General features: G+C 41.6%; 1 protein-coding gene and 1 long non-coding RNA gene across 2 annotated transcripts in view; one reads left to right on the top strand and one right to left on the bottom strand.

Moving 5' to 3' along the window:
- The window catches only part of LOC120737719 (formin-2-like), a 68,687-nt gene extending 50,566 nt beyond the window's left edge, over positions 1-18,121 (top strand). Inside the window, exons 17-19 of the mRNA XM_040038556.1 lie at positions 12,882-13,031; positions 13,143-13,224; positions 13,641-18,121. Of these exons, the coding sequence (XP_039894490.1) occupies positions 12,882-13,031; positions 13,143-13,224; positions 13,641-13,667 (259 nt within the window). The 3' untranslated portion in view covers positions 13,668-18,121. The remainder of the gene's footprint in view (positions 1-12,881; positions 13,032-13,142; positions 13,225-13,640) is intronic.
- Positions 18,122-19,246: 1,125 nt separating this feature from the next.
- On the bottom strand, positions 19,247-21,428 carry LOC120737723. The gene is made up of 2 exons (XR_005696824.1): positions 20,021-21,428; positions 19,247-19,816 (listed from the first exon to the last, which is right to left on the bottom strand). It is a non-coding gene; the product is annotated as an uncharacterized LOC120737723 (long non-coding RNA).
- Between the last annotated feature and the right edge of the window lie 532 nt (positions 21,429-21,960).

The following is a 21,960-nucleotide window of genomic DNA, read 5'->3' as shown; positions in this document are numbered from 1 at the left end:
AATTAAAATGAATAAAAACAGTCAAAAAAATAATTTAATTAAATAAATAAATAAAATCAACAAATCTCAAACTGCATCCAATGACAAGCAGAAGAGGTGGGTCTTAGAGAGGCCTGTCTAATGTGAAACAGCAATGAATTCCCCAATTTGGGAGCCACTACAGCAACAGCATTGTCTCTGAACCACCACTATGTCCTTCGCACATCTAAGAGCAGTTGGTCAGCTGATCTCAGTGATTGGGAAGGGGAGTGTTTCAAAGAGATCTTTTAAAAGCATGTTTTTTGTTTTGTTTTGTTTTAGCCAGCTGTCTCAGCTAAAAGAAGCTAACCCTGCACTGATCTGACTGCTCAATCTAAAATCACTGTCCATCCTAAAACCCAAGTTTGTAACAGTAAGCTTTACATACTGTGCTAGCAGCCTGTGTCTACAGGAAAAGACCCACCAGTGACACCAAATTCAAATTTTATTTGTCACACACACACAACCATACATAGTATGACATGGGGGTGAAATGCTTGTAGCTGTACAATGCCCGACCATTAAATGACAGAAAAAGGTTTTACAGTATTTACAATTTACAGGTTACTACAAAATTTACAAATTAACTTAGAAATTTACAGTAAAAAATGTGCAAATAGCAGAAAGAGATTATAAGGATTATAAATTATAGGAAATGTGTGGTGGTGCGTGTGGTGATGTGATGTGTGTGGGAGAGTCCAGTCCTACACCTGGTTCAGGGCCCGAATATCCTGGGAGAAGAAGCTCCTCCTCATTCTCTCTGTTTTGGCCTCAAGGGAGCGGAAGCGCTTCCCAGACCTCAACAGTGAGAAGAGTCCATTGTTGGGATGGGAGAGGTCCATCATAATCTTCCTAGCTTTGGTCTTGCACCGCTTGGTGTAGATGGACAGCAGGTCAGGGAGCTCTGATTGAATGATGCGTTCAGCCGAGCGCACCACTCTTTGCAGATCTCGTCTGTCCTGCTTGGTGCTGTTCCTAAACCAGGTGCAGATGTTTGCTGTCAGGACGCTCTCGATGGTGCAGGAGTAAAAGTTCTTGAGCGCCTTCAGTGGCAGATGGAAGTCTCTAAGTCTTCTGAGGAAGAAGAGACGCTGACGGGCTTTTCTGGACCTGACACAACAACTTCTGTCTTATTTTCATTAAAATTTAGGAAGTTTAGAGCCATCCACACTTTTAACTCCTCAAGGCTAAAACTAAAGTTTTCATTGAGTAGGCATGGTTTTGTGTTAGGGGTACGTAAACCTGTATAACATCTCCATAACAATGGAAAACAATTTTGTGCTTTCTAAAAATAAAACCAAGGGGCGGCAGATATAAATAAGATACTAGAGGCGCAAGTATCAAGCTCCATGGAAGGAAAAGGAGCAGAGGAAGATCTGAAATCATGTAGCCCAACCTATAAAGTTTTCTGATACGTGTAGGATCTGAACCATTCCAGAGCAGTGCCACAAATGCCCTCACAGTGCTCTAAATGAGATATTAAAATAAGTCTAGGACAGGGGTCTGCAACCCTAGGCAGGGTTAACTGATGGCACGACCATAGCTGGACTAGCCATCGGGCATACCGGGCATTTGCTTGGTGGCCCGATAATTTTCTTTCTTTTTTTTTTTTGTAACGGTATAAACAACGAAAGGTGGTGGATTGGCCAGATGCTGGCTGGCAGGTGGATCAGGGAGAGGGGAGGCAGGAGGAGCAGAGACCCGAGGCAGCCGTCGGTCTGACTGTCAGGTGAACTGAACTTCAGGTAAGAAGTTCTGACCTGCAGTCTATCTGGGTCAGATATAAACCAAGTTTAGGTGGAGTTTATTTTCGTTGTGCTGACTTTTTACAGTCAGTTACAATAACTCGTACTGCGTACTAGCTAGCATGTTATATGTTATTGCTAGCAGTTTCTATACAACTGGGTGGGTGCTACGGTGTTACTGATAGTGAACTTTATTTTATTCATAAGGTTAGTTAGTAGAGTTGCCTACCGTCCTGTAAAAAGACAGAATCGTCCCGCATTCAGAGAAATTATTACGCGTTTTGTGTTGAGCTGAGAAGGGACGCAGTTTGTCCCAGACTTCAGCTAGGATGGAAAAAGACACAGAGGTGGAGTTATTCTGTCGTTACGCTGCACAGCTACCTCTTCTTCTCCTCTCATTCTCTCCCTCTCCTGTTGCTACTTTAATCATGAAACTGATCAATGATCAGCTGATCGGCTTTTCTCTCTTGTTTGTTTATCGCCCACTTTGCGCCAGATGTCGCGCTAAACAACAGCAGCATGTTTAAGCTTGATCAGCTTTTAGAATTTATTTAATATTAGTTTCTAGTATCAGCTGATGTTTGCTGGAGCCACAGCTGTAAAAGCTGCTGGTCATTATGTCGGTTTGGTTATCTGGTGAGAGGGAAACATGAAGATGAAACCAGGAGATGTCCTTACTGAATCATCAGAGCTGAACAGGTGATGGAGAAACAGGTAGTGATGGGCAGATGAAGCTTCATGAAGCACTGAAGCTTTTCATCCAATTGGTTCACCCCAGTGCAAAGCGTCATCATTTTCAGCTCCTCCCATAAATGGAGCAAGCCTCGATATGCGCATCGCGGAAACGCCCCCTCAATTTCTCAACACAAGCGTCGCAGCCTCGATACAGAACGTCACATCACTAGAAACAGGTTTACCTTTTAGGTGACATGAATAAGTTGGAGGGAAGTTATGAACTGTTTCTGAGAGACAAATAACACCAGGATCCTTTTCTAAGTAGCTGACGGCTGGTAACTGTGCAGGGGCGGGTCTAGCAAAGTTCTGCCAGGGGGGCCAGGTGGGGCAGGGAAAGAGGGGCACAAAGAAATACTTTCTTATTCTCATTTAAAATGTCTGGCTGTTATTAAATAATTATCTGAAGCTTACAACCAAAGTTTTTATCTGACATAAAATGTATAGAAATCATACATATACCAACAACATTGTCACAACAGCATTTGTTTTCATTCAAAGGCTTTATGGCTTTAATACCTGGTGGGCCGGTCTTTAGTGAAAATGCCCGGGCTGGTTTTTTGTGTCCCAGTCCAGCCCTGGGCACGACACGCAGTGAAATAATCTGAGAAGGTGCATCAAAAAATAAATGGCCGCACCAGCTATGGAGTGCCAGGACTGCCATAATGCATTAATTAAATACACCATTAAATAATTAATTAAATGTGGCAATAATTAATTAAAATTGGAATTAATTAATTAAATAAATAGTTATGACACATGTAATTAATTAATTATTGACACATTTAATTAATTATTTATGTATTTCACATTTTAATTAATTATTGACACATTTAATTAATTATTTATGTATTTCACATTTTAATTAATTATTGACACATTTAATTAATTATTGACACATTTAATTAATTATTTAATGATATATTTATTTATTTCATTTTGGCAGTCATGGCGCCTGGCTCTCATCATGAAATAATTTTATCTGTCAGCCTCACCCATCAAACTCAGGGGGCGGGGTTAACGCTGATCGAGTCAAAACCATTGCTTTGGCCTGGTGGCCATTGTTTCTAGCACACAACAACCGGCATGTGGAAGCTAACAGAACTGAACTTTGAAAAACCCTGTTTGTGTGTCACCACATACCGTTTTAATATTTTTTTAGCCGAGAATGTAGTGGTTTAATCTTCATGTGTCTGGTCGGTTTGTCAAGATACAGCCTCTTTGCAAAAGTGCTTCGATGATTTCGGAGATGTCTGCCCAGTCTCACGGCAAAGCGTGGGATAGACCCGCTCGCCTCGCAAGCAATCCCACCGACAAAGCGCAGGCCCCGGTACACAGCTGTAGTAACCCCCGCTGACTTCTTTTACTGAGGTTATATTTATCGGTGTTTTATTTCCTGATGTTCTTATGTGTCCTACGTGTTTCAGTCGCCAATTCTGAATTATAACTAACATTAAAAACATGTTTAAGGAGGAGAGAGAGCAAATAAATCTGTTTAACATCTGATCTTTGGGTTTTTGTTCAGTAATCAGCGTGACCTGTGTATAAACGCATAAAAGAGATAACGTTGGTGTTTCTGTCATGTAGTAACTGCTGGCTTTAACTGTACAAAGGTTGTTCGACACTATGAAACACATACAGACTTCATGATGTTCGGCTAATATTTTTATAGTGAATATTAATCATGAGGGTAAACGGCCCTGTACACCACGGAGCGAGGTCAGCATATCCACGATATCCTCAGCTCCATGAGTTAACACAAAGTTTCCCAGCTGACTATCTAACTGCCAACTATTCCAGAGACGTGAAAATATACAGCATAAAGAAAAGTGTAAGAGACTCAGCAGCAGATTAGAATAACAGTTATACATTTAATAAATCACCAAATGAATCCAAGAAACGAGCAAACCTGTTCCGACAATTTGAGTTTGTATTCCCTCAGCTGCAGACTCGCTGCTGTTTAAATGTTTGAAAAGGAAGATTAGATATAAAAAACGTCAAACATAGACTCAGTCTGCCTTCACATTTGATATGAGGCCAGCACGTATAGTGGCTGTGTCCTGTTTTAAGATCATACATGTAAAATTGTTGTCTGACCTCCGTCGATCCAGCCGCTCAGAGTCCGTGGTTACCATGGTTACTGCATAAGCAGCTATAATGTTAACAGCTGGCACTGAGGAAACCTACCGGCAGCATGGGTGTTTATGTTTTTCATTGCAAAAGAACTGTCTGAATGGTTAACTGAAGTTAACTTGGATAAATTATAGTTAAGGAGTTTCACAGATAACGCCTACGTGAGCTGTGCGACTGTTCACCTGAAATCAGCAGGCTATTACTGAAATACACGTGCTATATCATAAACTATGATATAAATAGGGAGGTCCTATTAACATGTTTAGTTTTAAAGGACACCTTCCTGCCTTTAGTCTCCTTCATGAGCAGTATTAGTTTTCTTCTAACATCCAGAAGTCTGCACCATGTGTTTCATAGTTTGTAACGAGCCTTTGACAGGTAAACATAACATGACCGAAAAAGCAAAAAAAAAAAAGAAAAAAAAAAGAGAGAGAGTGTTGACATAAGAAGAGAAAATGCTCTCAATTATGGAGACAGGCAAATGGTTCATTTATGTTTGATGTGTGTTTATTCCACCCTAAATATCGTCGGTGAAGTTTGCCATGCACGTCAGATTTTCCTGCGCATTTTTTATACCTCTGCCAACAGAGAGAAAAAAAAATCACATTCTAACAGACAGCTGGTGCTTAGAATACAGTTGAATAACTATTAAAAAACAGATGATATTTAGATGATAGTTCAGTCTAACACATGTGCCAGTGAACCATTAAACGTCTGTGAAACTATGCAGTTATGAAACGTAACTTTAACCTCAGCCAAACCGATTTGCTCAGTTGTAAATAAAACAGCGAAGTAAACGTGACCCGACAGACAGAACCTGAGTGAATGAAGTCCAGCGTTTAACCACTGAGAGCTAAAACTCAGCTGAGGTTTCAAAGCTGTGTGCCGGTGATTGGACATCAGCCGCTGATGAAGCTGCTTCGCCTATAAAGTGCTCTGTAAGGAAACAAGCTCCAGCAGCTCTGCGCTCGGGGAAAACACTATATTTACTTATCTTGTGCAGAAAAATGCGCTGACATTGCTTTATATCGAGTACCGGCTGCCCGGTTAAACTGTGACTATCACCAGGTAACGTAGGCGTGTTTCTTGAATTAGCAGCAGGTGTTAAACAGCTGACAGATGAGGAGGAGGATGCATGCAGGTAAACTGAGGGTCTGTTGAGCTGATCGCTGGTTTCGTGAGAAAAATGTCAGCTCGTTATTTATGTTACAGAAGCACAGAGACACAAGACCAGGCGGAAAGAGACGATCGTTCGGTGAAAATGAGAATCTGCGAATGCAACATGTGGAACACGGAGAGTGGAATATGTAAACAAACCGGTTAACGTAACCCCCTGGGTGCACTCTGCATGCTAATTGTTAGCACAGCTAGTGAAATCTCTGAAAACATCTGAGCACTTTTGCAAACATGTTCTATGTTGACAACCTGACCAGACATACGTCGCGACATTCGCGGCTAAAACACTGTTAAAAGTGTAGCTGGTGACAGAAAAACGGGGTATTTTAAAACTACACCACCACCATTGCTGCCTGTGATTTGATCTGCATTCTGGGATACCTGGCTGCCCCAAGTCTACACAAGCAATCGATTATCTAGGATCGACCTGTTTTGACTTACTTTGCACGGCAACCAATCAAATGTTAGAGAAGCTGCATGGGCAGTGTTAACCCCGCCCCCTGAGTTTGATGGGTGAGGCTGACAGATAAAATTATTTCATGATGAGAGCCAGGCGCCATGACTGCCAAAATGAAATAAATAAATATATCATTAAATAATTAATTAAATGTGTCAATAATTAATTAATTAAATGTGTCAATAATTAATTAAAATGTGAAATACATAAATAATTAATTAAATGTGTCAATAATTAATTAATTACATGTGTCATAACTATTTATTTAATTAATTAATTCCAATTTTAATTAATTATTGCCACATTTAATTAATTATTTAATGGTGTATTTAATTAATGCATTATGGCAGTCCTGGCACTCCATACCAGCGGTGCACATTGCAAATCAGCTCACATACACACATTAGTTGTTCCTCTTCTTAATGACGGTATCTTAGCTAACAACCCCAACTACCAGATTCAACTTGTAATTGGCTAAAAATAACTTAGCCTACTGGTGAGAGGGTCGTTGTTAGCTTTCCACATTCCGACACTTCAAAAGCTTCAGAAGCTGTCCACTCAGCACAGCATCAGCACCACGGAAATACACGGATACATCCGTAGACTCGAGACACAAGGCGTCTTTGGGACTTTCAGGTGTTTGGACCAATGTTTTATTTTCTGATCAAACCAGAAATCTTTAATAGAATCGAATAGAATAGCCTTTACTGTCATTGTACAGAGTACAACGAAATCGGAGTGCCACTCCCTTGGTGCAAGTTTCAATAATAAATATAAATGTAAAATATAAAAAGTACAAAAAAACAATCGTAAGTACTCAAACAATAGTATGTACAATATATACAGGATAGCAGCATTAATATAATGACAGTATGAATAGCAGCATAATATAATGACAGTGACGGTATGGAATAGGTTCAATTGTTTTTGTGCTTATTTACTACGGTGATAGCTCTGGGAAAGAACCTATCCCTGAATCTGTTTGTCCTGGTTTTATGTGACCTGTACCGTCGGCCTGACGGTAATAGTTCAAACAGTTGATTGCTGGGGTGAGAGTGGTCCTTGATGATATTGCCAGCTCTGCTGAGGTACCGAGAGTTTGCAGTGACCTCCAGGCTGGGCAGAGAGCAGCCAGTGATCTTCTGGGCTGTGTTGATGACCCTCTGCAGTACTTTCCTGTCCGCAGCTGAGCACCCTGCATACCATGATGTTATGCCGTACGTTAGGATGCTCTCTATGGTGGCTCTGTAAAATGTCACCAGCAGCCTCTCCTCCAGGTTGTTCCTCCTGAGCACTCTCAGAAAGTGGAGACGTTGCTGGGCCTTTTTTACCACCGCCGTGGTATTTGCAGTCCAGGAGAGGTCATCAGAGATCTGCACGCCCAGAAACCTCATGGAGTGTACCCTCTCCACACGGTTCCCGTGGATGTAGAGTGGGACCGGGTCTGCTCTGCCCTTCCTGAAGTCCAAGATAAGTTCTTTAGTTTTCGTGGTGTTCAGTTGGAGGTTGTTAACTGAACACCACTCAGTCAGTCTGTTGACCTCATCTCTGTAGTCCGACTCATCCCCCCTTGCGATGAGTCCAACCACTGTGGTGTCATCCGCGAACTTTATGATGGTGTTTGAGAGATGGGTAGGGGAGCAGTCGGATGTGTAGAGCGTAAACAGGAGGGGACTCAAAACACATCCTTGTGGAGACCCGGTGCTGAGTGTGATGGTGCTGGACAGGTGGGGGCCGAGTCTGACAGACTGTGGTCTATTTGTCAGGAAGTCCTTGATCCAGAGGCAGATGGGGGTGGAGAGTCCCAGGTGAGACAGTTTCTGGCCCAGGATCTCCAGGATGATATGATTGAATGCTGAGCTAAAGTCCAGGAAGAGCATTCTCACATAGCTTCCTCGGTGCTCCAGGTGACTCAGCGCAGTGTGGAGCGCTATGGTGATAGCGTCCTCGGTGGATCAATTTGTCCTGTAGGCAAATTGGTGGGGGTCCAGAGTGGGAGGCAGACCGGCCCTGATGTGCTGACAGACCAGTCTCTCAAAGCACTTCATCACTACAGGCGTAAGTGCAACAGGCCTGTAGTCATTTGGGCTGACCACAGCTGTCTTCTTGGCGATGGGGATGATGGTGGAGGTTTTGAGGCAGGGCGGGACGGTGTTTGATGACAAGGAAAGGTTGAAGATTTTAGTGAAGACTCCGGTCAGCACATGCTCTGAGAACCTTTCCATGTATTCCATCAGGACCTGCCGCCTTCCTGGGATTCACTGACCTTAGAACACACCTCACTTGATGCTCCCTGAGTGTTAGTGTGCCAGTGCTGGGGGCGGGTGGAAGTGGTGTGGCAGCTGGGGGCCTGGTCGTCTCAAAGCGGGCGAAGAAACGGTTTAGATCCTCAGCCAGCGAGGCATCAGTCCTAGATGTCGCCTGGTTATTGCTTCTGTAGTTGGTAATGTGATTGATCCCCTGCCACATTTTTCTGGGGTCGTTGTCAGCAAAGTGATCTTCAATCCTCCTCCTATAGGCCGTCTTAGCTTTCCTGATGCCTCTACTCAGGTCTGCCCTGGCCGCCCTATACGCAGCCCTGTCCCCTGACTTGAAGGCAGTGTTGCGGCTTTTTAGGAGGGATTGTACTTCGCTAATCATCCAGGGTTTTTGATTTGGAAACACCCTGACCCTTTTGTTGACGGTGACATTGTCAACACAGTTCCTGATGTACGAGAGTACAGTGTCCGTGTACTCCTGGAGGTTGTGGCTGGAGAATAAATCCCATACAGTTGTTGAGAAGCAGTCCTGCAGTTGAGAAAGGGCTCCTTCAGGCCAGGTTTTTATTGTCTTTGTCTGGGGCTTTGTTTTTCTCAGCAGGGGGGTGTAGGTGGGGGTGAGGGACATGCAGAGGTGGTCAGATCCAGCCAGGTGGGGGAGGGGTGTCGCTCTGAAAGCATGCCTGATGTTTGAATAGACATGGTCCAAAGTGTGTTCTCCTCTCGTAGCAAAGTCCACAAACTGGACAAATTTAGGAAGCACAGTCTTTAGGCACGCTTTGTTAAAGTCGCCGGCGACAATAAAAACCCCATCGGGGTGGGCAAGCTGTTGTTTGTTTATGGTGTTGAGCAAGAGGCTGAGAGCCGTGCTAACGTTAGCATCCGGCGGTATATAAACAGCTATCACAATAACTACTGTAAACTCCCTCGGGATGTAAAAAGGTCTGCATGAGACTGCCAGAACCTCCAAATCAGGAGAACAGTGTGTGTGAATGATCCTGCTGTTACAACACCACTCGTTATGCATGTAAACACATAGCCCCCCTCCTCTGCTTTTACCTGAGTTGCTGTTTCTGTCATGCCGGTGTAGCGTGCGGCCTGCTAACTCGACTGCAGCGTCGGGAATCAGCGGGTGAAGCCACGTCTCCGTAATAAGAATAATGCTGCAGTTACGTGCAAAGCTCGTGGTGGCTATCTGTAGCTCCAATTCGTCCAATTTGTGGGTGATGGATCTGGCGTTCGATAGGAAAAGGCTCGGAAGTGCTGGCCGGTGTGGATGTTTGCGTAGCCTAGCGTCTGAGCCCGACCGGCATCCTCTCTTCTGCTTTCTTTCCCTCCGTCGCCTTCTACGCTTGCTGGGCGGGCAGACCATCCACGGTGACCCCGGCGGTCTCGCTATCTCCTCCAGGATGTTGTGTGTTCGCTGATAGTCGCCAGAAACAGACAGACTATATTTAAAACCTAGGTCAATTAGGTTTTGGCGACTGTAAGAGATGGCGGCGTTGCAAACATTCAAAAATATCCACATTAGAAGTAAAAACGAGCACCAAACTGGAGAGCTAAGAGCCGCTGCACCCGTGCGCGCCGCCATCTTGAATACAATGAGCAATACAATGAGCAGCTGGATTTGTCTCACATTAACTGGCTGAGTTAATGCCAGTTAATGCAACATCGAAGCAGCTGGAATCCACAGCTGTGCGTGTTCATGGAGCTGCATGTTCACCTGCTGGACATCACTACCTGACAAGTTTAACTGTCTTCAGAACATTGCAGAGGCCTTATTGACAGTATTTGGCTCTACATGTCTGTGTGAGCGGATTTTCTCTCACATGAGTCCTCAGGAAGCCTCTGAATGCTGGACACTCGCAGACCTGTGTCTCTGAGTGGGAGACCAAAAATCGCATTAACATGTGTGTCTCTGTATTAACAGACATGCCATATTGGCCCAGTTTATTTTTCTTATTATTGTTGTGAGGACACCATAAATAGCATTTGTATTTTCCGTTGTACAGTTCATTTGCTGTTATGAGTTCTTGTTATGGATAAAAAGTGTCGTTTTATCCATAACATAACAAAATAACTGATAACTATTCGCTGATAGCTGCCAACATCTGCAAACAAATATAATTCTAGAAAGTGGTTCTATATATTGTGTAACTGTTCATATAGAGCGTTATGAAATTTATTGCTAATGCAATCATATGGCACACTGACTTCTGAGGAAATTTTAAATGGCACTCGCCATCAGAAAGGTTGCCTACCCCTGGTCTAGGAGAACTAGCATCATATCGTTAGCTTCATAGCATAAGTGCCTAAGTCATTTTTTTGTGTTTTCGGAAAACAAGACAAAACTAATTTTCTAAATATCACATGCATATTTTTAATTGATATTTTCAATTTGACCAAAAAATGACTTAGGCACTTATGCTATGAAGCTAACGATATAGTTTCCTGAATCTATAGCCAGGAGTATGTCATTAAATACCCTCAGCAGTGCAGGTTCTGTGCTAGAGACCAGATTAAAAAAATACATTGTTTTAATTAAAAAACACCTTCAATTGACTGTAAACAGAATTTCTGAAAGAAAAGGAAACATTCCTAATAGGCCTAAAGTTAAATAATTCAGTATCCAACTGTCCAGGCCAGGTTTTTTGATCAGTGGTTTCACTGTTGCATGCTTAAAAGGTTTAGGAACAGCTCCTGAGTACAGGTAGCCCAACCAGTAACATTTTCTGAACCAAACAAAGCCAACAATTCTTTAATATTTGAACAACACCTGCAGTGTGCCCTTTTTCAGCTGTCTTTCAGCTTTTCGGGATTCACATCTGACAGCACAAGTTGTGTCAATTATCCAGGGCTCAGATTTGGTTTCAGGGTGCCTGGTTTTTAATGGAGCCACAGTATCTAATACAATTTGGCAGGGTGAATGAAACTAGGAGCAGAGCGTCTCTGTATCTGAAGACACAGACTCGGGAATCCCAGATTTCAGATTGAAATAAGCAGAGAAATGCGCAATTCAATAATATGACAGTGCCACGCAGGGGTGTGAGGTTTAACAGGTTTAACAGGGCAAGGCAATGTCAAATAAGACAGGCTTATGATCTGAAAACACTTTATCACAGATGGTTAAGTCTGAAACAGACAAACCATGTGTTAGTCCAGACACCAACTGTATAAAATTAAGGGCCAATTAGGCTTAAAAAGTCCTTTAACCATTGGTTTGCCAGGACAGCAAATATGTACATTAAAATCACCAATAATAAAGACTTGATTATATTTAGGCATGACTTCAACCAATAATTTAGAAAAGTCATTTAAAAAGTCCTTATTACATTTATGTGGTCAACAGATCTCAGCACATAACACAAGGTGAGAGTGACCCAGCTCAAATAAGCTCAGTTCAGAGCTGGAGAATGGAGACACTGATGGAGATAGCGCCTTACTTTTTGTTTTTAAGATGCCATAGAAAGGTGCACCAAAAAGGCCTTCAGCCTCACCAGCGTACCGCTGTGTCGCCTGCACCAACAGTGATGCTTCCTCCAGGAAGCATTGTAATCAGAGTGCAGGAGAGTTAGTGATAACTGTCAAAAACGGGAAAAGTCTTTTGGCCACCATGAAGACACTTCACTCTGGCAGAAACTCAAAAATGCAGGAGACTATGATAATAAACCAGTAGAGTTTTTAAATTTTGAGTAACAACTGCCGGAAAATGCATGGCAAATCTTCCGGAATGGCACTTAATAATATGCCATCGTGGATGAATTAAACTACCTGTGCAGCGTCTGTAGGGTCCAGGTATTCTTGCTACGGGTGCCTCATGCTACCAGTAGCAAGAAGTTGGACATTTCTTTTTTTATATTTGAAATGCTGTATTCTTTATATTTCATGAGTTACAGGCTATAACCGTCAACTGAAATATCTCACTTGTAATGAATGCTTTTCAATGCTTAGCATGATGACATATAGTAGACGTCAGTATAGTATATAAAGAAAAAAGTATCAGAGCATGAACACTGCATTTCTTTTTTTTTTTTTCAGCCTCTCTCATAGTCACTGACATTAGTGGTTTCAACTCTGTGAAAAATTTAAACATCAGATTAATATCCATTACATTTTGAACATAAAATGCTGTTACATTTCAATCATTAATGCATCTCCGCACTGGATTGCTTTTGTTATTGTTCTTCTTTCTTATTACTGGCATTGATAACAAAAATGGAATTACTAGCTACATTATAAAGCAATTCTGATAAACTCATAGAAACATGAACAAAGTTTATTAGTAAAACAGTCCTGAAACCACTCACGCAGAACAAATTTTGTGTCAGATATATATTAAGGTGACAACTGGTGTATTTTCAGGTTCCTGGAACTTACAGTGTTTTTCTCAGTGAAGGCCAAAGCAGGAGAGAAAGAGGTTTCACCTAACATGTTCTTCTCCATCTGGCATGAGTTCTCCTCTGACTTCAAGGACCAGTGGAAGAAGGAGAACAAAACCATTCTCAAAGAGAGGTACAGTTATTTCTTTATCCATTCTCTTCAGCTTTCTGTCTTGCATCGTGTCATTAAACTTGGCTGTTGAATATGCACTGTGTAACTGCATTAACATTGTATGTTTTGCAGGTTAAAAGCAGCAGAAGAGAGTTTCCGACAGGCCAAAGAGAAGGCATCCTACAGTGTCAAACCTAAACAATCATCGGGAATTGTACGTTGACATTAAGCTCTTCTTTATTCTCTTGGGTTGAAATCAAAAGTTTGTTCTCTTTAGCTAACAAACTAAAGTTTTAAAATGTATAACATTTTTTTTCTTCATTAATACACTAAATACATCTCATAAGGATTTTTGTCTTTGTGCTGGGAGTATCCACTGGGAAAAACTGGCAGCTCTTCCTATCTTTACTCCACATTATTGAATCTGCATAAGTCTGTCTGAGGGACTCCTTTTCAAATTTAGTTTTAAGACCCAAATGATTTTGGCTTATATTAAGCTTCTTTGCTGTAAAGTTGCATATTATAAATGTTTTTATTTATAACACAGGAACCCTGCAAAGTGTTTCCTATGGAACTGGATGGATGAATAATACTCAGTTAATCTCTCTCTCTCTCTCTCTCTCTCTACAGAAAGCCAAGCTTGGCATGAAAATTTGACATAGTGGGCTTGGCACGCTTGTTTTCATGACTTTGGACACCAGCAGTGAATCAACCACAAAAGTATGAAGATGACCGACAAGAGAATTAAGCGACAGAATAAATGAGAATGACCTACAATATGTGCAGACAAGCGATCTCTGGACTTTTTTTCGCATCGTTATTTTTATGTTTGGTCACATTTGCCTGCTCTGCCTGCCTGTTGCTTTAGATGACTATTGGATTCAACAGAATCATGAAAAGATGCTCCTTCAGGGCCATCAGGTGCAAAATATTTACAGTAATCATCAGTATCCCTTGTCTATGGAGCCCAGGTTTAACTGATAATGTAATACACTCATAATCATTAACACCATCAAGTTTCCTAAATAAGTATTTGAAAAATAATTAAAAACAATAAGCAATTATTCCTAACGACACTGACCTTTATTAAGAGCAAATGAGGCCAGATGGAAATTAAGCACTAGTGACATGATGGTATTGGATTTACTATGGAAAGTACTGTTGTTGCAGACTTTATCTAATTTTCAGTTAAAAAATTGGGTTCTTGTTTTTATACTCCAAGCAGTAATCCATAATGACTGTAAACCAATAGAACAATTTTTTGTTCAAATATCCATCCATTCTGCTTCTCTGGGGCTGGGTCGCGGAGGCAGCAGCCTGAATGGAGACGCCTAGACATTCCTCTTGCCAGCCACTTCCTCCATCTTATCCGGGATAACACTGAGGCAATCCTAGGCCAGCAGAGAGATGTAAACTCCTAGGTCTGCCTGAGGATATCCTGACTGGAAAACCTTACTTAGTAGAGCTCTAGGAGACATGCTCATCAGATGTCCGAACCCACTCAACCGGCTCATTTCAATGTGGAGCAGCAGCAGCTCTACTCTGAGCCCCTCTTCATGTCCTTACCCTCTTATCTCTAAGAGAGAGGCTAGCCACCCTTCAGAGAAAGCTCATTTCTGTCGCTCGTATCTGTGACCATAGGTAAGGATAGGGAAGTAGACTGATCGCTAAATCATAGCATCATGTTAATGCTCAGCTCTCTTTTCACCACGATGGACTAGTACAGCATCTGCATCACTGCAGCTGCAGCACCAGTCTGCTCTCCTCACTACCTAAACTCCTCCACTTGGAGCAGCAACTTGTCACTCACCCTCTGCGGGTGAGTGACAAGTTCACCCTTTTCTCACTGACAACCATCGCCTCAGATTTTGGAGATGCCGATTCTAGTTCCCACCGCATCACACAGCTGTGAAACACTCCAGTACGAACGAGGCCACTACCTGATGAAACCAAAAGAACAACAATGTCTGCAAAAAGCAGAAATAAAATTCTTAGGCCACCAAAGTGGAAGCCTTCCACCAACTGGCTACAGGGGCAGTCCCTGTGGAGTTTAACACCCACCGGAAATGAATCTGACTCATTGCTGGCAATGAGCTCATGAAATGCTTTTACAGGGACCCAAATGGCGTGCAGCGATGGGAGTACCGTTACTCCCGAGTCCCAGGTATTTAAACCCTAGTGGTAGTTATCTCTCAAGAGATAACTAGGGTTGATCATGTGCCGTATGTTCTGGACACTCGGGTGAAAAGCAGAACTGAGCTGGACTGATCACCACCGTGTGGTAAGTTAGATAACGCAGCATAAGGTGTGCCCTGAGTTATTAAAGCCTCTGGATGTTGTAGGGCTGTCTTGGTTGATATGCCTCTGCAACATCAGATGGAGAGCTGGGTCGGTGCTTCTGGATTGGCAAACTGAAGAGGTGCTTCCCATCTTTAAGAAGGGGTACCAGAAGGTGTGCTCCAACTGCAAGGGGATCACACTCCTTAGTCTTCCTGGTAAGGTCTATGCTAGGGTACTGGAAAGGAGAGTTCATCCAAACAGGCCTTCGGTGAAGCTGGTTCTGTTTTGTAACGAGCTGTCTTGCTGTAGTCTTCTTCAGACAGTCTCCACTGCCTGGGTTATAGGTATGTAAGTGATGAAAATGAGACCACACCAAAGAACACTATGATCCAGTGTAAGTTTTTGAATCTAGTGGATGAAGTCAGTAGTTTTCAATATGAAAGGGGGTGTTCCACAGGAGGGGAGCCAGGATGGTGGTGAGGGAATTGGAAACTTTGTAGGTGGCAATTTAGTATTAAAAACACTGTGTGAATGTGTGTGCGTGCTTTAAACGTTTCGATCAGAAAGCCTTGAAAAGAGTTACTTTATTTATAAAGTTTAGCCTGTTTGAAGGCAGGAAGAAAACTGGCAACAATGCCAGTTGTGTGAGTTACACTTATCAATATCACAACTTTATCATTAAGACACAGGAGAATCTGATGGGTTATAGTCGAGTATTCCAATAACATTTATTTCCAAATTGGCATGGGGCAGTTTTAGTTTTTATTCTTTCGGCTCTAGTCCCAGTCACGATTAATGGTCTGAGAGCGATTAAAGAATAAATACAAAAAAACCCAGCCCAATAACAGACACTATTTTAGATATTATTTTTAGACACTAGTTTAAATTTTTAAACCCTTCTGTTCTCTGTGCACAGAGTTCCACAGGTACATGCTCTATGAATGGTGCTGCTGTCTTTTGGACACTTGATTGGTCAATAGTAGTTTCATACTTGTTGCTATCCAATCTGGAACCTAACCTGCTCCGGATAAGGTTAGGTTACCATAGTGAGGTATCCCAGTAAGAAATCAACCACCTTTGTAACACAGAACACATAGGGTTAACCCCCCAGGTTACCTGAATAAGACAAAATCCTGTGTCTACAGGATTCTCATTGACTAAGGACCTTTTGACAATGACTTGTGACCCTTATCAGTCCAACTTCTGCATCCCATTCTAATGAACTCCAATTGTGGTATTTTAAATGTATTGACTCAAGTCATGGACTGTGCTATTGAAAGTATTAAACACTGTCAAAAATAATATCAAAATCAAGACCTTAAACAGTCCAGCATTCAGAGTTCTCTCATCTGACAACTTCAATTTTATTTTTGTGAACATTCTTTTTTTTGTGGTTTAGGAAAAAGAAAGAGAGAATACTGATCTGTAAACACTGTATGGCATTATATTTGGTTCACAAAAAACATTTCAGGAAAATGTAAGCCTGCAAAGAAAAACTCATGATCGGTCTTTGTAAAACACCCATATGCATCTGGATATTTCATTTCTTCTCTTATGTATTTACTGGGACAGAACTCTTTGTAACTATCAGATGATATCACTATGATTGCTGTTTACTGTAGGTTTGGTTTTCTTGTAACTGTGAGTGAGAGTGTAAACCATTTCCAGAGATTACACAGAGCCAACCAGCTTGCCTGTGCTGAAGACTGGCACTGATAATTGCATTAGAAGATACTCATGGCTATACTGGGCTTTAATGTGTAGATTCTGACTGTAACTTGCCATCTTTTAAAATCAACAGAAATACAGCCATAGACACATCCTTGTAAATTAAATCATCTCACCTCAATAAACCTCTCACTTTGTGATTCTGCATCCTCAACACCATTCAGACTGTCTTTTAGCAGAAAATCCAAGTCAGCATACATTTGTACAGCTGGTATGCCAAATCTGACAGGCAGCATTTTGCAGGTGTTGCAGAATTGGACACTGCTGTTCACCCAGTTTGAATTTTGCCCTTTCCTATTGTTCATTGTCAAGCCAGATACCTTGTGCTGTCAGTTAGAGCCTGACTTGCGTTGCTCACCTAACTTTCACCAGAAAGTACACACACTGGGTCTGTGACCCAGTGCCATGACACTTTCCAGCAGTTTCCTTTGTGATTCTTTCCTTATAATGCTGCATTATTGAACATGTGCTCAGCATCAGTTCTAACAACACAACAACAGGTACGACAGCTAAGAATAAAACTCCCACTACGCAGCCCTAACGCAAAAGCATATCAGATGGCGTAAAGCCGCAATGCCCCCCACAGCTCAACACAGGCACTAACATAACCCAGTATATGACACCTTCTTCTTCCAGCGGTCTCTATATCATCTGCCTACATCATCCCCTTTCCCTAGCATCCTCCTCTGTCACACCAACCCTCTGCATGTCCTCTTTCACAACATCCATGTATCTGTTCTTCATTTTCGGCTCCTCCCTGGCAACTCCAAATTCAACACCCGTTGTCCACTATCTCTCCTCTGCACAAGTCCAAACTATCGTAGCCTTGACTCTCCTACTTTGTCCCAAAACTACTCCACATGAACTGTCTGTCTGATATGCTGATTTCTAATTTTTTTTTCATTCTAGTCACTCCCAATATAAATCTTAACATCTTCAGCTATGCTGCCACAAGCACAGTGCTATCATTTCAAACCATAAATTAAAGTAGGTTTCACTACCATCTTGCAAATCCTCCCTCACGCCTGGGATGGGTATCGTTTAGGTTGTATCCGATACCGGTGCCAAACCGGTACTTTTGAAACGGTGCCGGTGCTTAAACGATGCTCGAACTGGTGCTTAAATAATGAAGAACACAAACTTTGTCCAAAAACCTCTCATGTTTAGCTGGTTTTTTTTGTAAAAAGATAACAATGTTAGTCTTCTCTGCAGCTATGGGGCATATATGGTATCACTCCTGGCTGGAAGCAGTGCTTAAACAATGGAAAAACACAAACTTTGTCCAAAAACCTCTCATGTTTAGCTGGGTTTTTTTTGTAAAAAGATAACAATGTTAGTCTTCTCTGCAGCTATGGGGCATATATGGTATCACTCCTGGCTGGAAGCAGTGCTTAAACAATGGAAAAACACAAACTTTGTCCTAAAACCTCTCAGCTGTTTTCCACTTTTTCTTTGGGCATTTTAGCCTTTTTGGCCAGGGTGAAGGAAGTATCTGCCATCAAACAAGAAGACAGCCGCATGTAGCTATGATGATGTTTGCTAGTTCACCTTACGTGCATTAATTTAATAACGTGGTTAGCCTACTCAACGTAAATTACACACGAACAACATTAAGCTACTCACGCAGAGAAGAACGGCTGCTGCTGCCATCATCATCCTCATCATTTCTGCTACACTGGCAGGGCTAGGGGCCAGGACTCTCCTCTTCATGTTTTTGGGGGATGTTGCTAACTCCGGGTCTGATAACAGGCAACCCACCCGGAGTAGATGTGCACGGTGTGAGGTCTCGCAGCAAGCTATCAAATACGGCGCATTTCTCAGCTTTTTAAAAAAACGCTATGCGTCGCCAGGTGTTTCATCGAATTTGAGGTGTTACCTCCTTTGACAGTACACTGTAAGTAGTAATCTATAGAATCTACCCAATAAATCTGAGGTAACAATTTGCATTGACTTTTTTGGGGTAGATTTAGTTCAATATATTGTGTATAAAATAACTTCAATAAAAAGCTATGAAATACTTAATCAAATTGGGTAAAATTTACCCCATATTTATGTATACATTCAACAGCTACTTACTCATTGAAATTAGGTAAAATTATCTCTTGTTTGCTAGTTGGTAATACCTGATAATTACTAATAAAATTTAATTATTATCAGTTGATAAACATTACCTATTCATATAAGGTAAAATGTACCCCCCCCCCCCAAAAAAAAATATATTCAAATGGTTCCTCATCTCAATGTTTTTATTCCATAAAAATACAGAATAAAGTGCAACACAACGGCTAATGCAGACAACACTTTCAAAGGCCACTCAGTCCATTTTAAAAGCCAAAAGCACAGAAACTCTACAAGTTGTTTCTGTGCATGTACGTTATCAAACATATGGATAGATAGAACAGAATACTAACACCAACATGCAATAGTTTCTGTGCTTGCTGTCAGAAGAAAAATTACAGCTCCATCAAGCTATGTCCTCTGGGAACAAGAGGGGAAAGGTGTGTGCATTGCATAAGCTTATTTTTGAGGCCGTGGACCTTGTTCAGTAGTTTGGCCCCGTCAAGTTCCAAAAACAGTTTTTGAAAAGTGTCAGATGTGTTCTTCAGCTCCTTCGGATATTCGAGGTTGAGGGCATATATCAGTCCCATCAGCAGTACACATGCCTTTGTTCGGCTTCCACATCCCTCCATCACTTGGTTTCCCTCAATCACAATGGACACATCTGATGGATCCTCCTCAGCCATGATGTTGTGGATCATGATCACCTTCATCATATTGTCTGTGTAATCCTCACATTCCTACGTGTTAAAAAGAAAGAAACAAAAAGCATACACATGTTTTATTTTATTTAAGATGCTTTTTCAATATATTTCAGTTGATCTAAAGAGGGGAGTGGACAGAAGATGAATGGAGAAGGGGAGAACAGGGGATAGGAGAGGACAGGAGAGAAGAATATTAGGATCCCTTGAGTTAATAAGTAAACTGTTATGAATATGACAAACCTGGCAGTCATGAAAAAGATCTTCTTGTCTTTCCCCGAGGTAGCAAATGAGGCAGCAGATAAGGAGATCCCTTTTCTTCTCAATGCTCTGTGTCTGTAGGGAGATACAATTTAGTGAAAAGACTAAGTCGAGTGATTTACTTACATTAAGACTGAATTACTTAAAAACAAAAACATGGCTGATGCCTCTCTCCAGCTTTCAACAGGTGAGAGGCTGGGTACACCCTGGACAGTCAATCACAAGGAAACAGAGACAGACAGGATAAACAACCATGCACGCACACACTCAAACCTAAGGACAATTTGGAGAGACCAATTAACCTAACAGCCATGCTTTCTGACTGTGGGAGGAAGCTGGAGTACCCGGGGGGAACCCACACATGCACAGGGAGAACATGCAAACTCCATGCATAAAGACCCTGGGCCGGGATTTGAACCCAGGACCTTCTTGCTACCCACTGCAGCCCTCCATAATTACATATTTGTGAAAAAAGTCAAATAACATAGGTCATTCAAAGTGTCCAGCAGAGGTCTCATCTTGGAACCAGCAGCTCCTCCTTTGGCGGGCATAAGCTGCAAAAGACCTGGTGTGTACTTGTGACAAAGTGGGTGAGAAGACCATTTGTCTACATTCTTAGTTAACATTCTTGTTTCGATTTAACCATATTTCACATGTAATCTGCAATAGGCAAACATCTACTATCCCGGGTTTGTTTATGTTCTGCACTTTTACAGATTATATAATATAACATCTTGGTTTAAATCAATTCATACAAGTTTGTTAAGTTAACATGTTATTTATTTCAACTGTTAATTGGTATTGTTTTGAACTTACCTTTACCTACCTGTCTTCCAGAAGCAAAAGGAGGAAATGTAGTTCTACTTCCTGCTTTATACCTTCTGGGTTCATCTGAGGTCACAGGAAGGGACCAAGTGCAGGAGGGGAAGAATTCTTATAATTTAATAAAGTTGATTTTAGAGGGTTTATAAAGAAATAGATTTACTGTTGTGATATGTATTGATTACACCACAGAGTTTATGTTGCCAGTCAAGAGGAGTAGTAGAGGATTGAATATGATCATGTTCATCTCACCTACCTACTGAATGGAATAGTCCAGAGGAGAAATTGTTTGATTAAGTGGACTATTTAAGCAGACGAACTCAGGTGTTTCGGGAAAAAGGTTCAGGTCAGTGTAGCTGTGTGCAGTTTGACCTTAATTTCTGTTGATTTAAGTTCAGTTATGTTTATTTGAATTGAGTTAATTATAGAGTTGAGTTTCTTATTTGTTTCTTTGTAAATATTGTTGGGCCACAGAATGGTGAATAAATCACTTGCTACACTGGACAGCATCAGTCTCCTGCACTTCTTTGACCGCTTAAGTCGAGTCCTACCACAGTACTCATCAAGTTTCAGCATGAATGTCTCCACCAAAGAAACTGTGGTGATGCGTCTGAACTCTTCGATGAGCTAAGAAGTAAGGGGACAAAAAAAAAGACATTTCAATTTGTTGACATTTGTTTGACATTTGTTTTTTGGTGGATAGGAATAGTTATCACACATACTCACCTGAGCCTCAGTGAATAATGCTGGCCACCTTTCTTTTAACTCACCCACAGAGGGGCAGAGGCTGACCACTCCAAGTCTTCGGCTAGAGAACGTTTTATTCATTTTTTTCTGCAATTATCTTTGCGTTGTTTTTCTTTGTTATTTCATAAATTAATTCCAGCCTCTCTTTCTCCAGTGTCTCTTGGGTTTCTCCAGTAGGATGCGGAGGGAGATAATTAACCTCTGCTTTTTTTTTGGCTTTTTTACATTCTTTGATGGCACTGCATCAGCTGGATGCTACCTTTTTAAGGCATTAATTTCAATTTCCGGGTAAGAAAATTTTCGAGATCTTAGCTTGGCACGGTAATTGTGCATCTTGTTTTTTATGCGCTGCT

Source organism: Simochromis diagramma, unplaced genomic scaffold (genome assembly GCF_900408965.1).
Source record: "Simochromis diagramma unplaced genomic scaffold, fSimDia1.1 OVJJ01000617.1, whole genome shotgun sequence".
In the NCBI taxonomy this organism is placed as follows: Eukaryota; Metazoa; Chordata; class Actinopteri; order Cichliformes; family Cichlidae; genus Simochromis; species Simochromis diagramma.
Note: the sequence above shows the minus strand (reverse complement) of the source record. Positions and strands in the feature narration are given on the sequence as shown.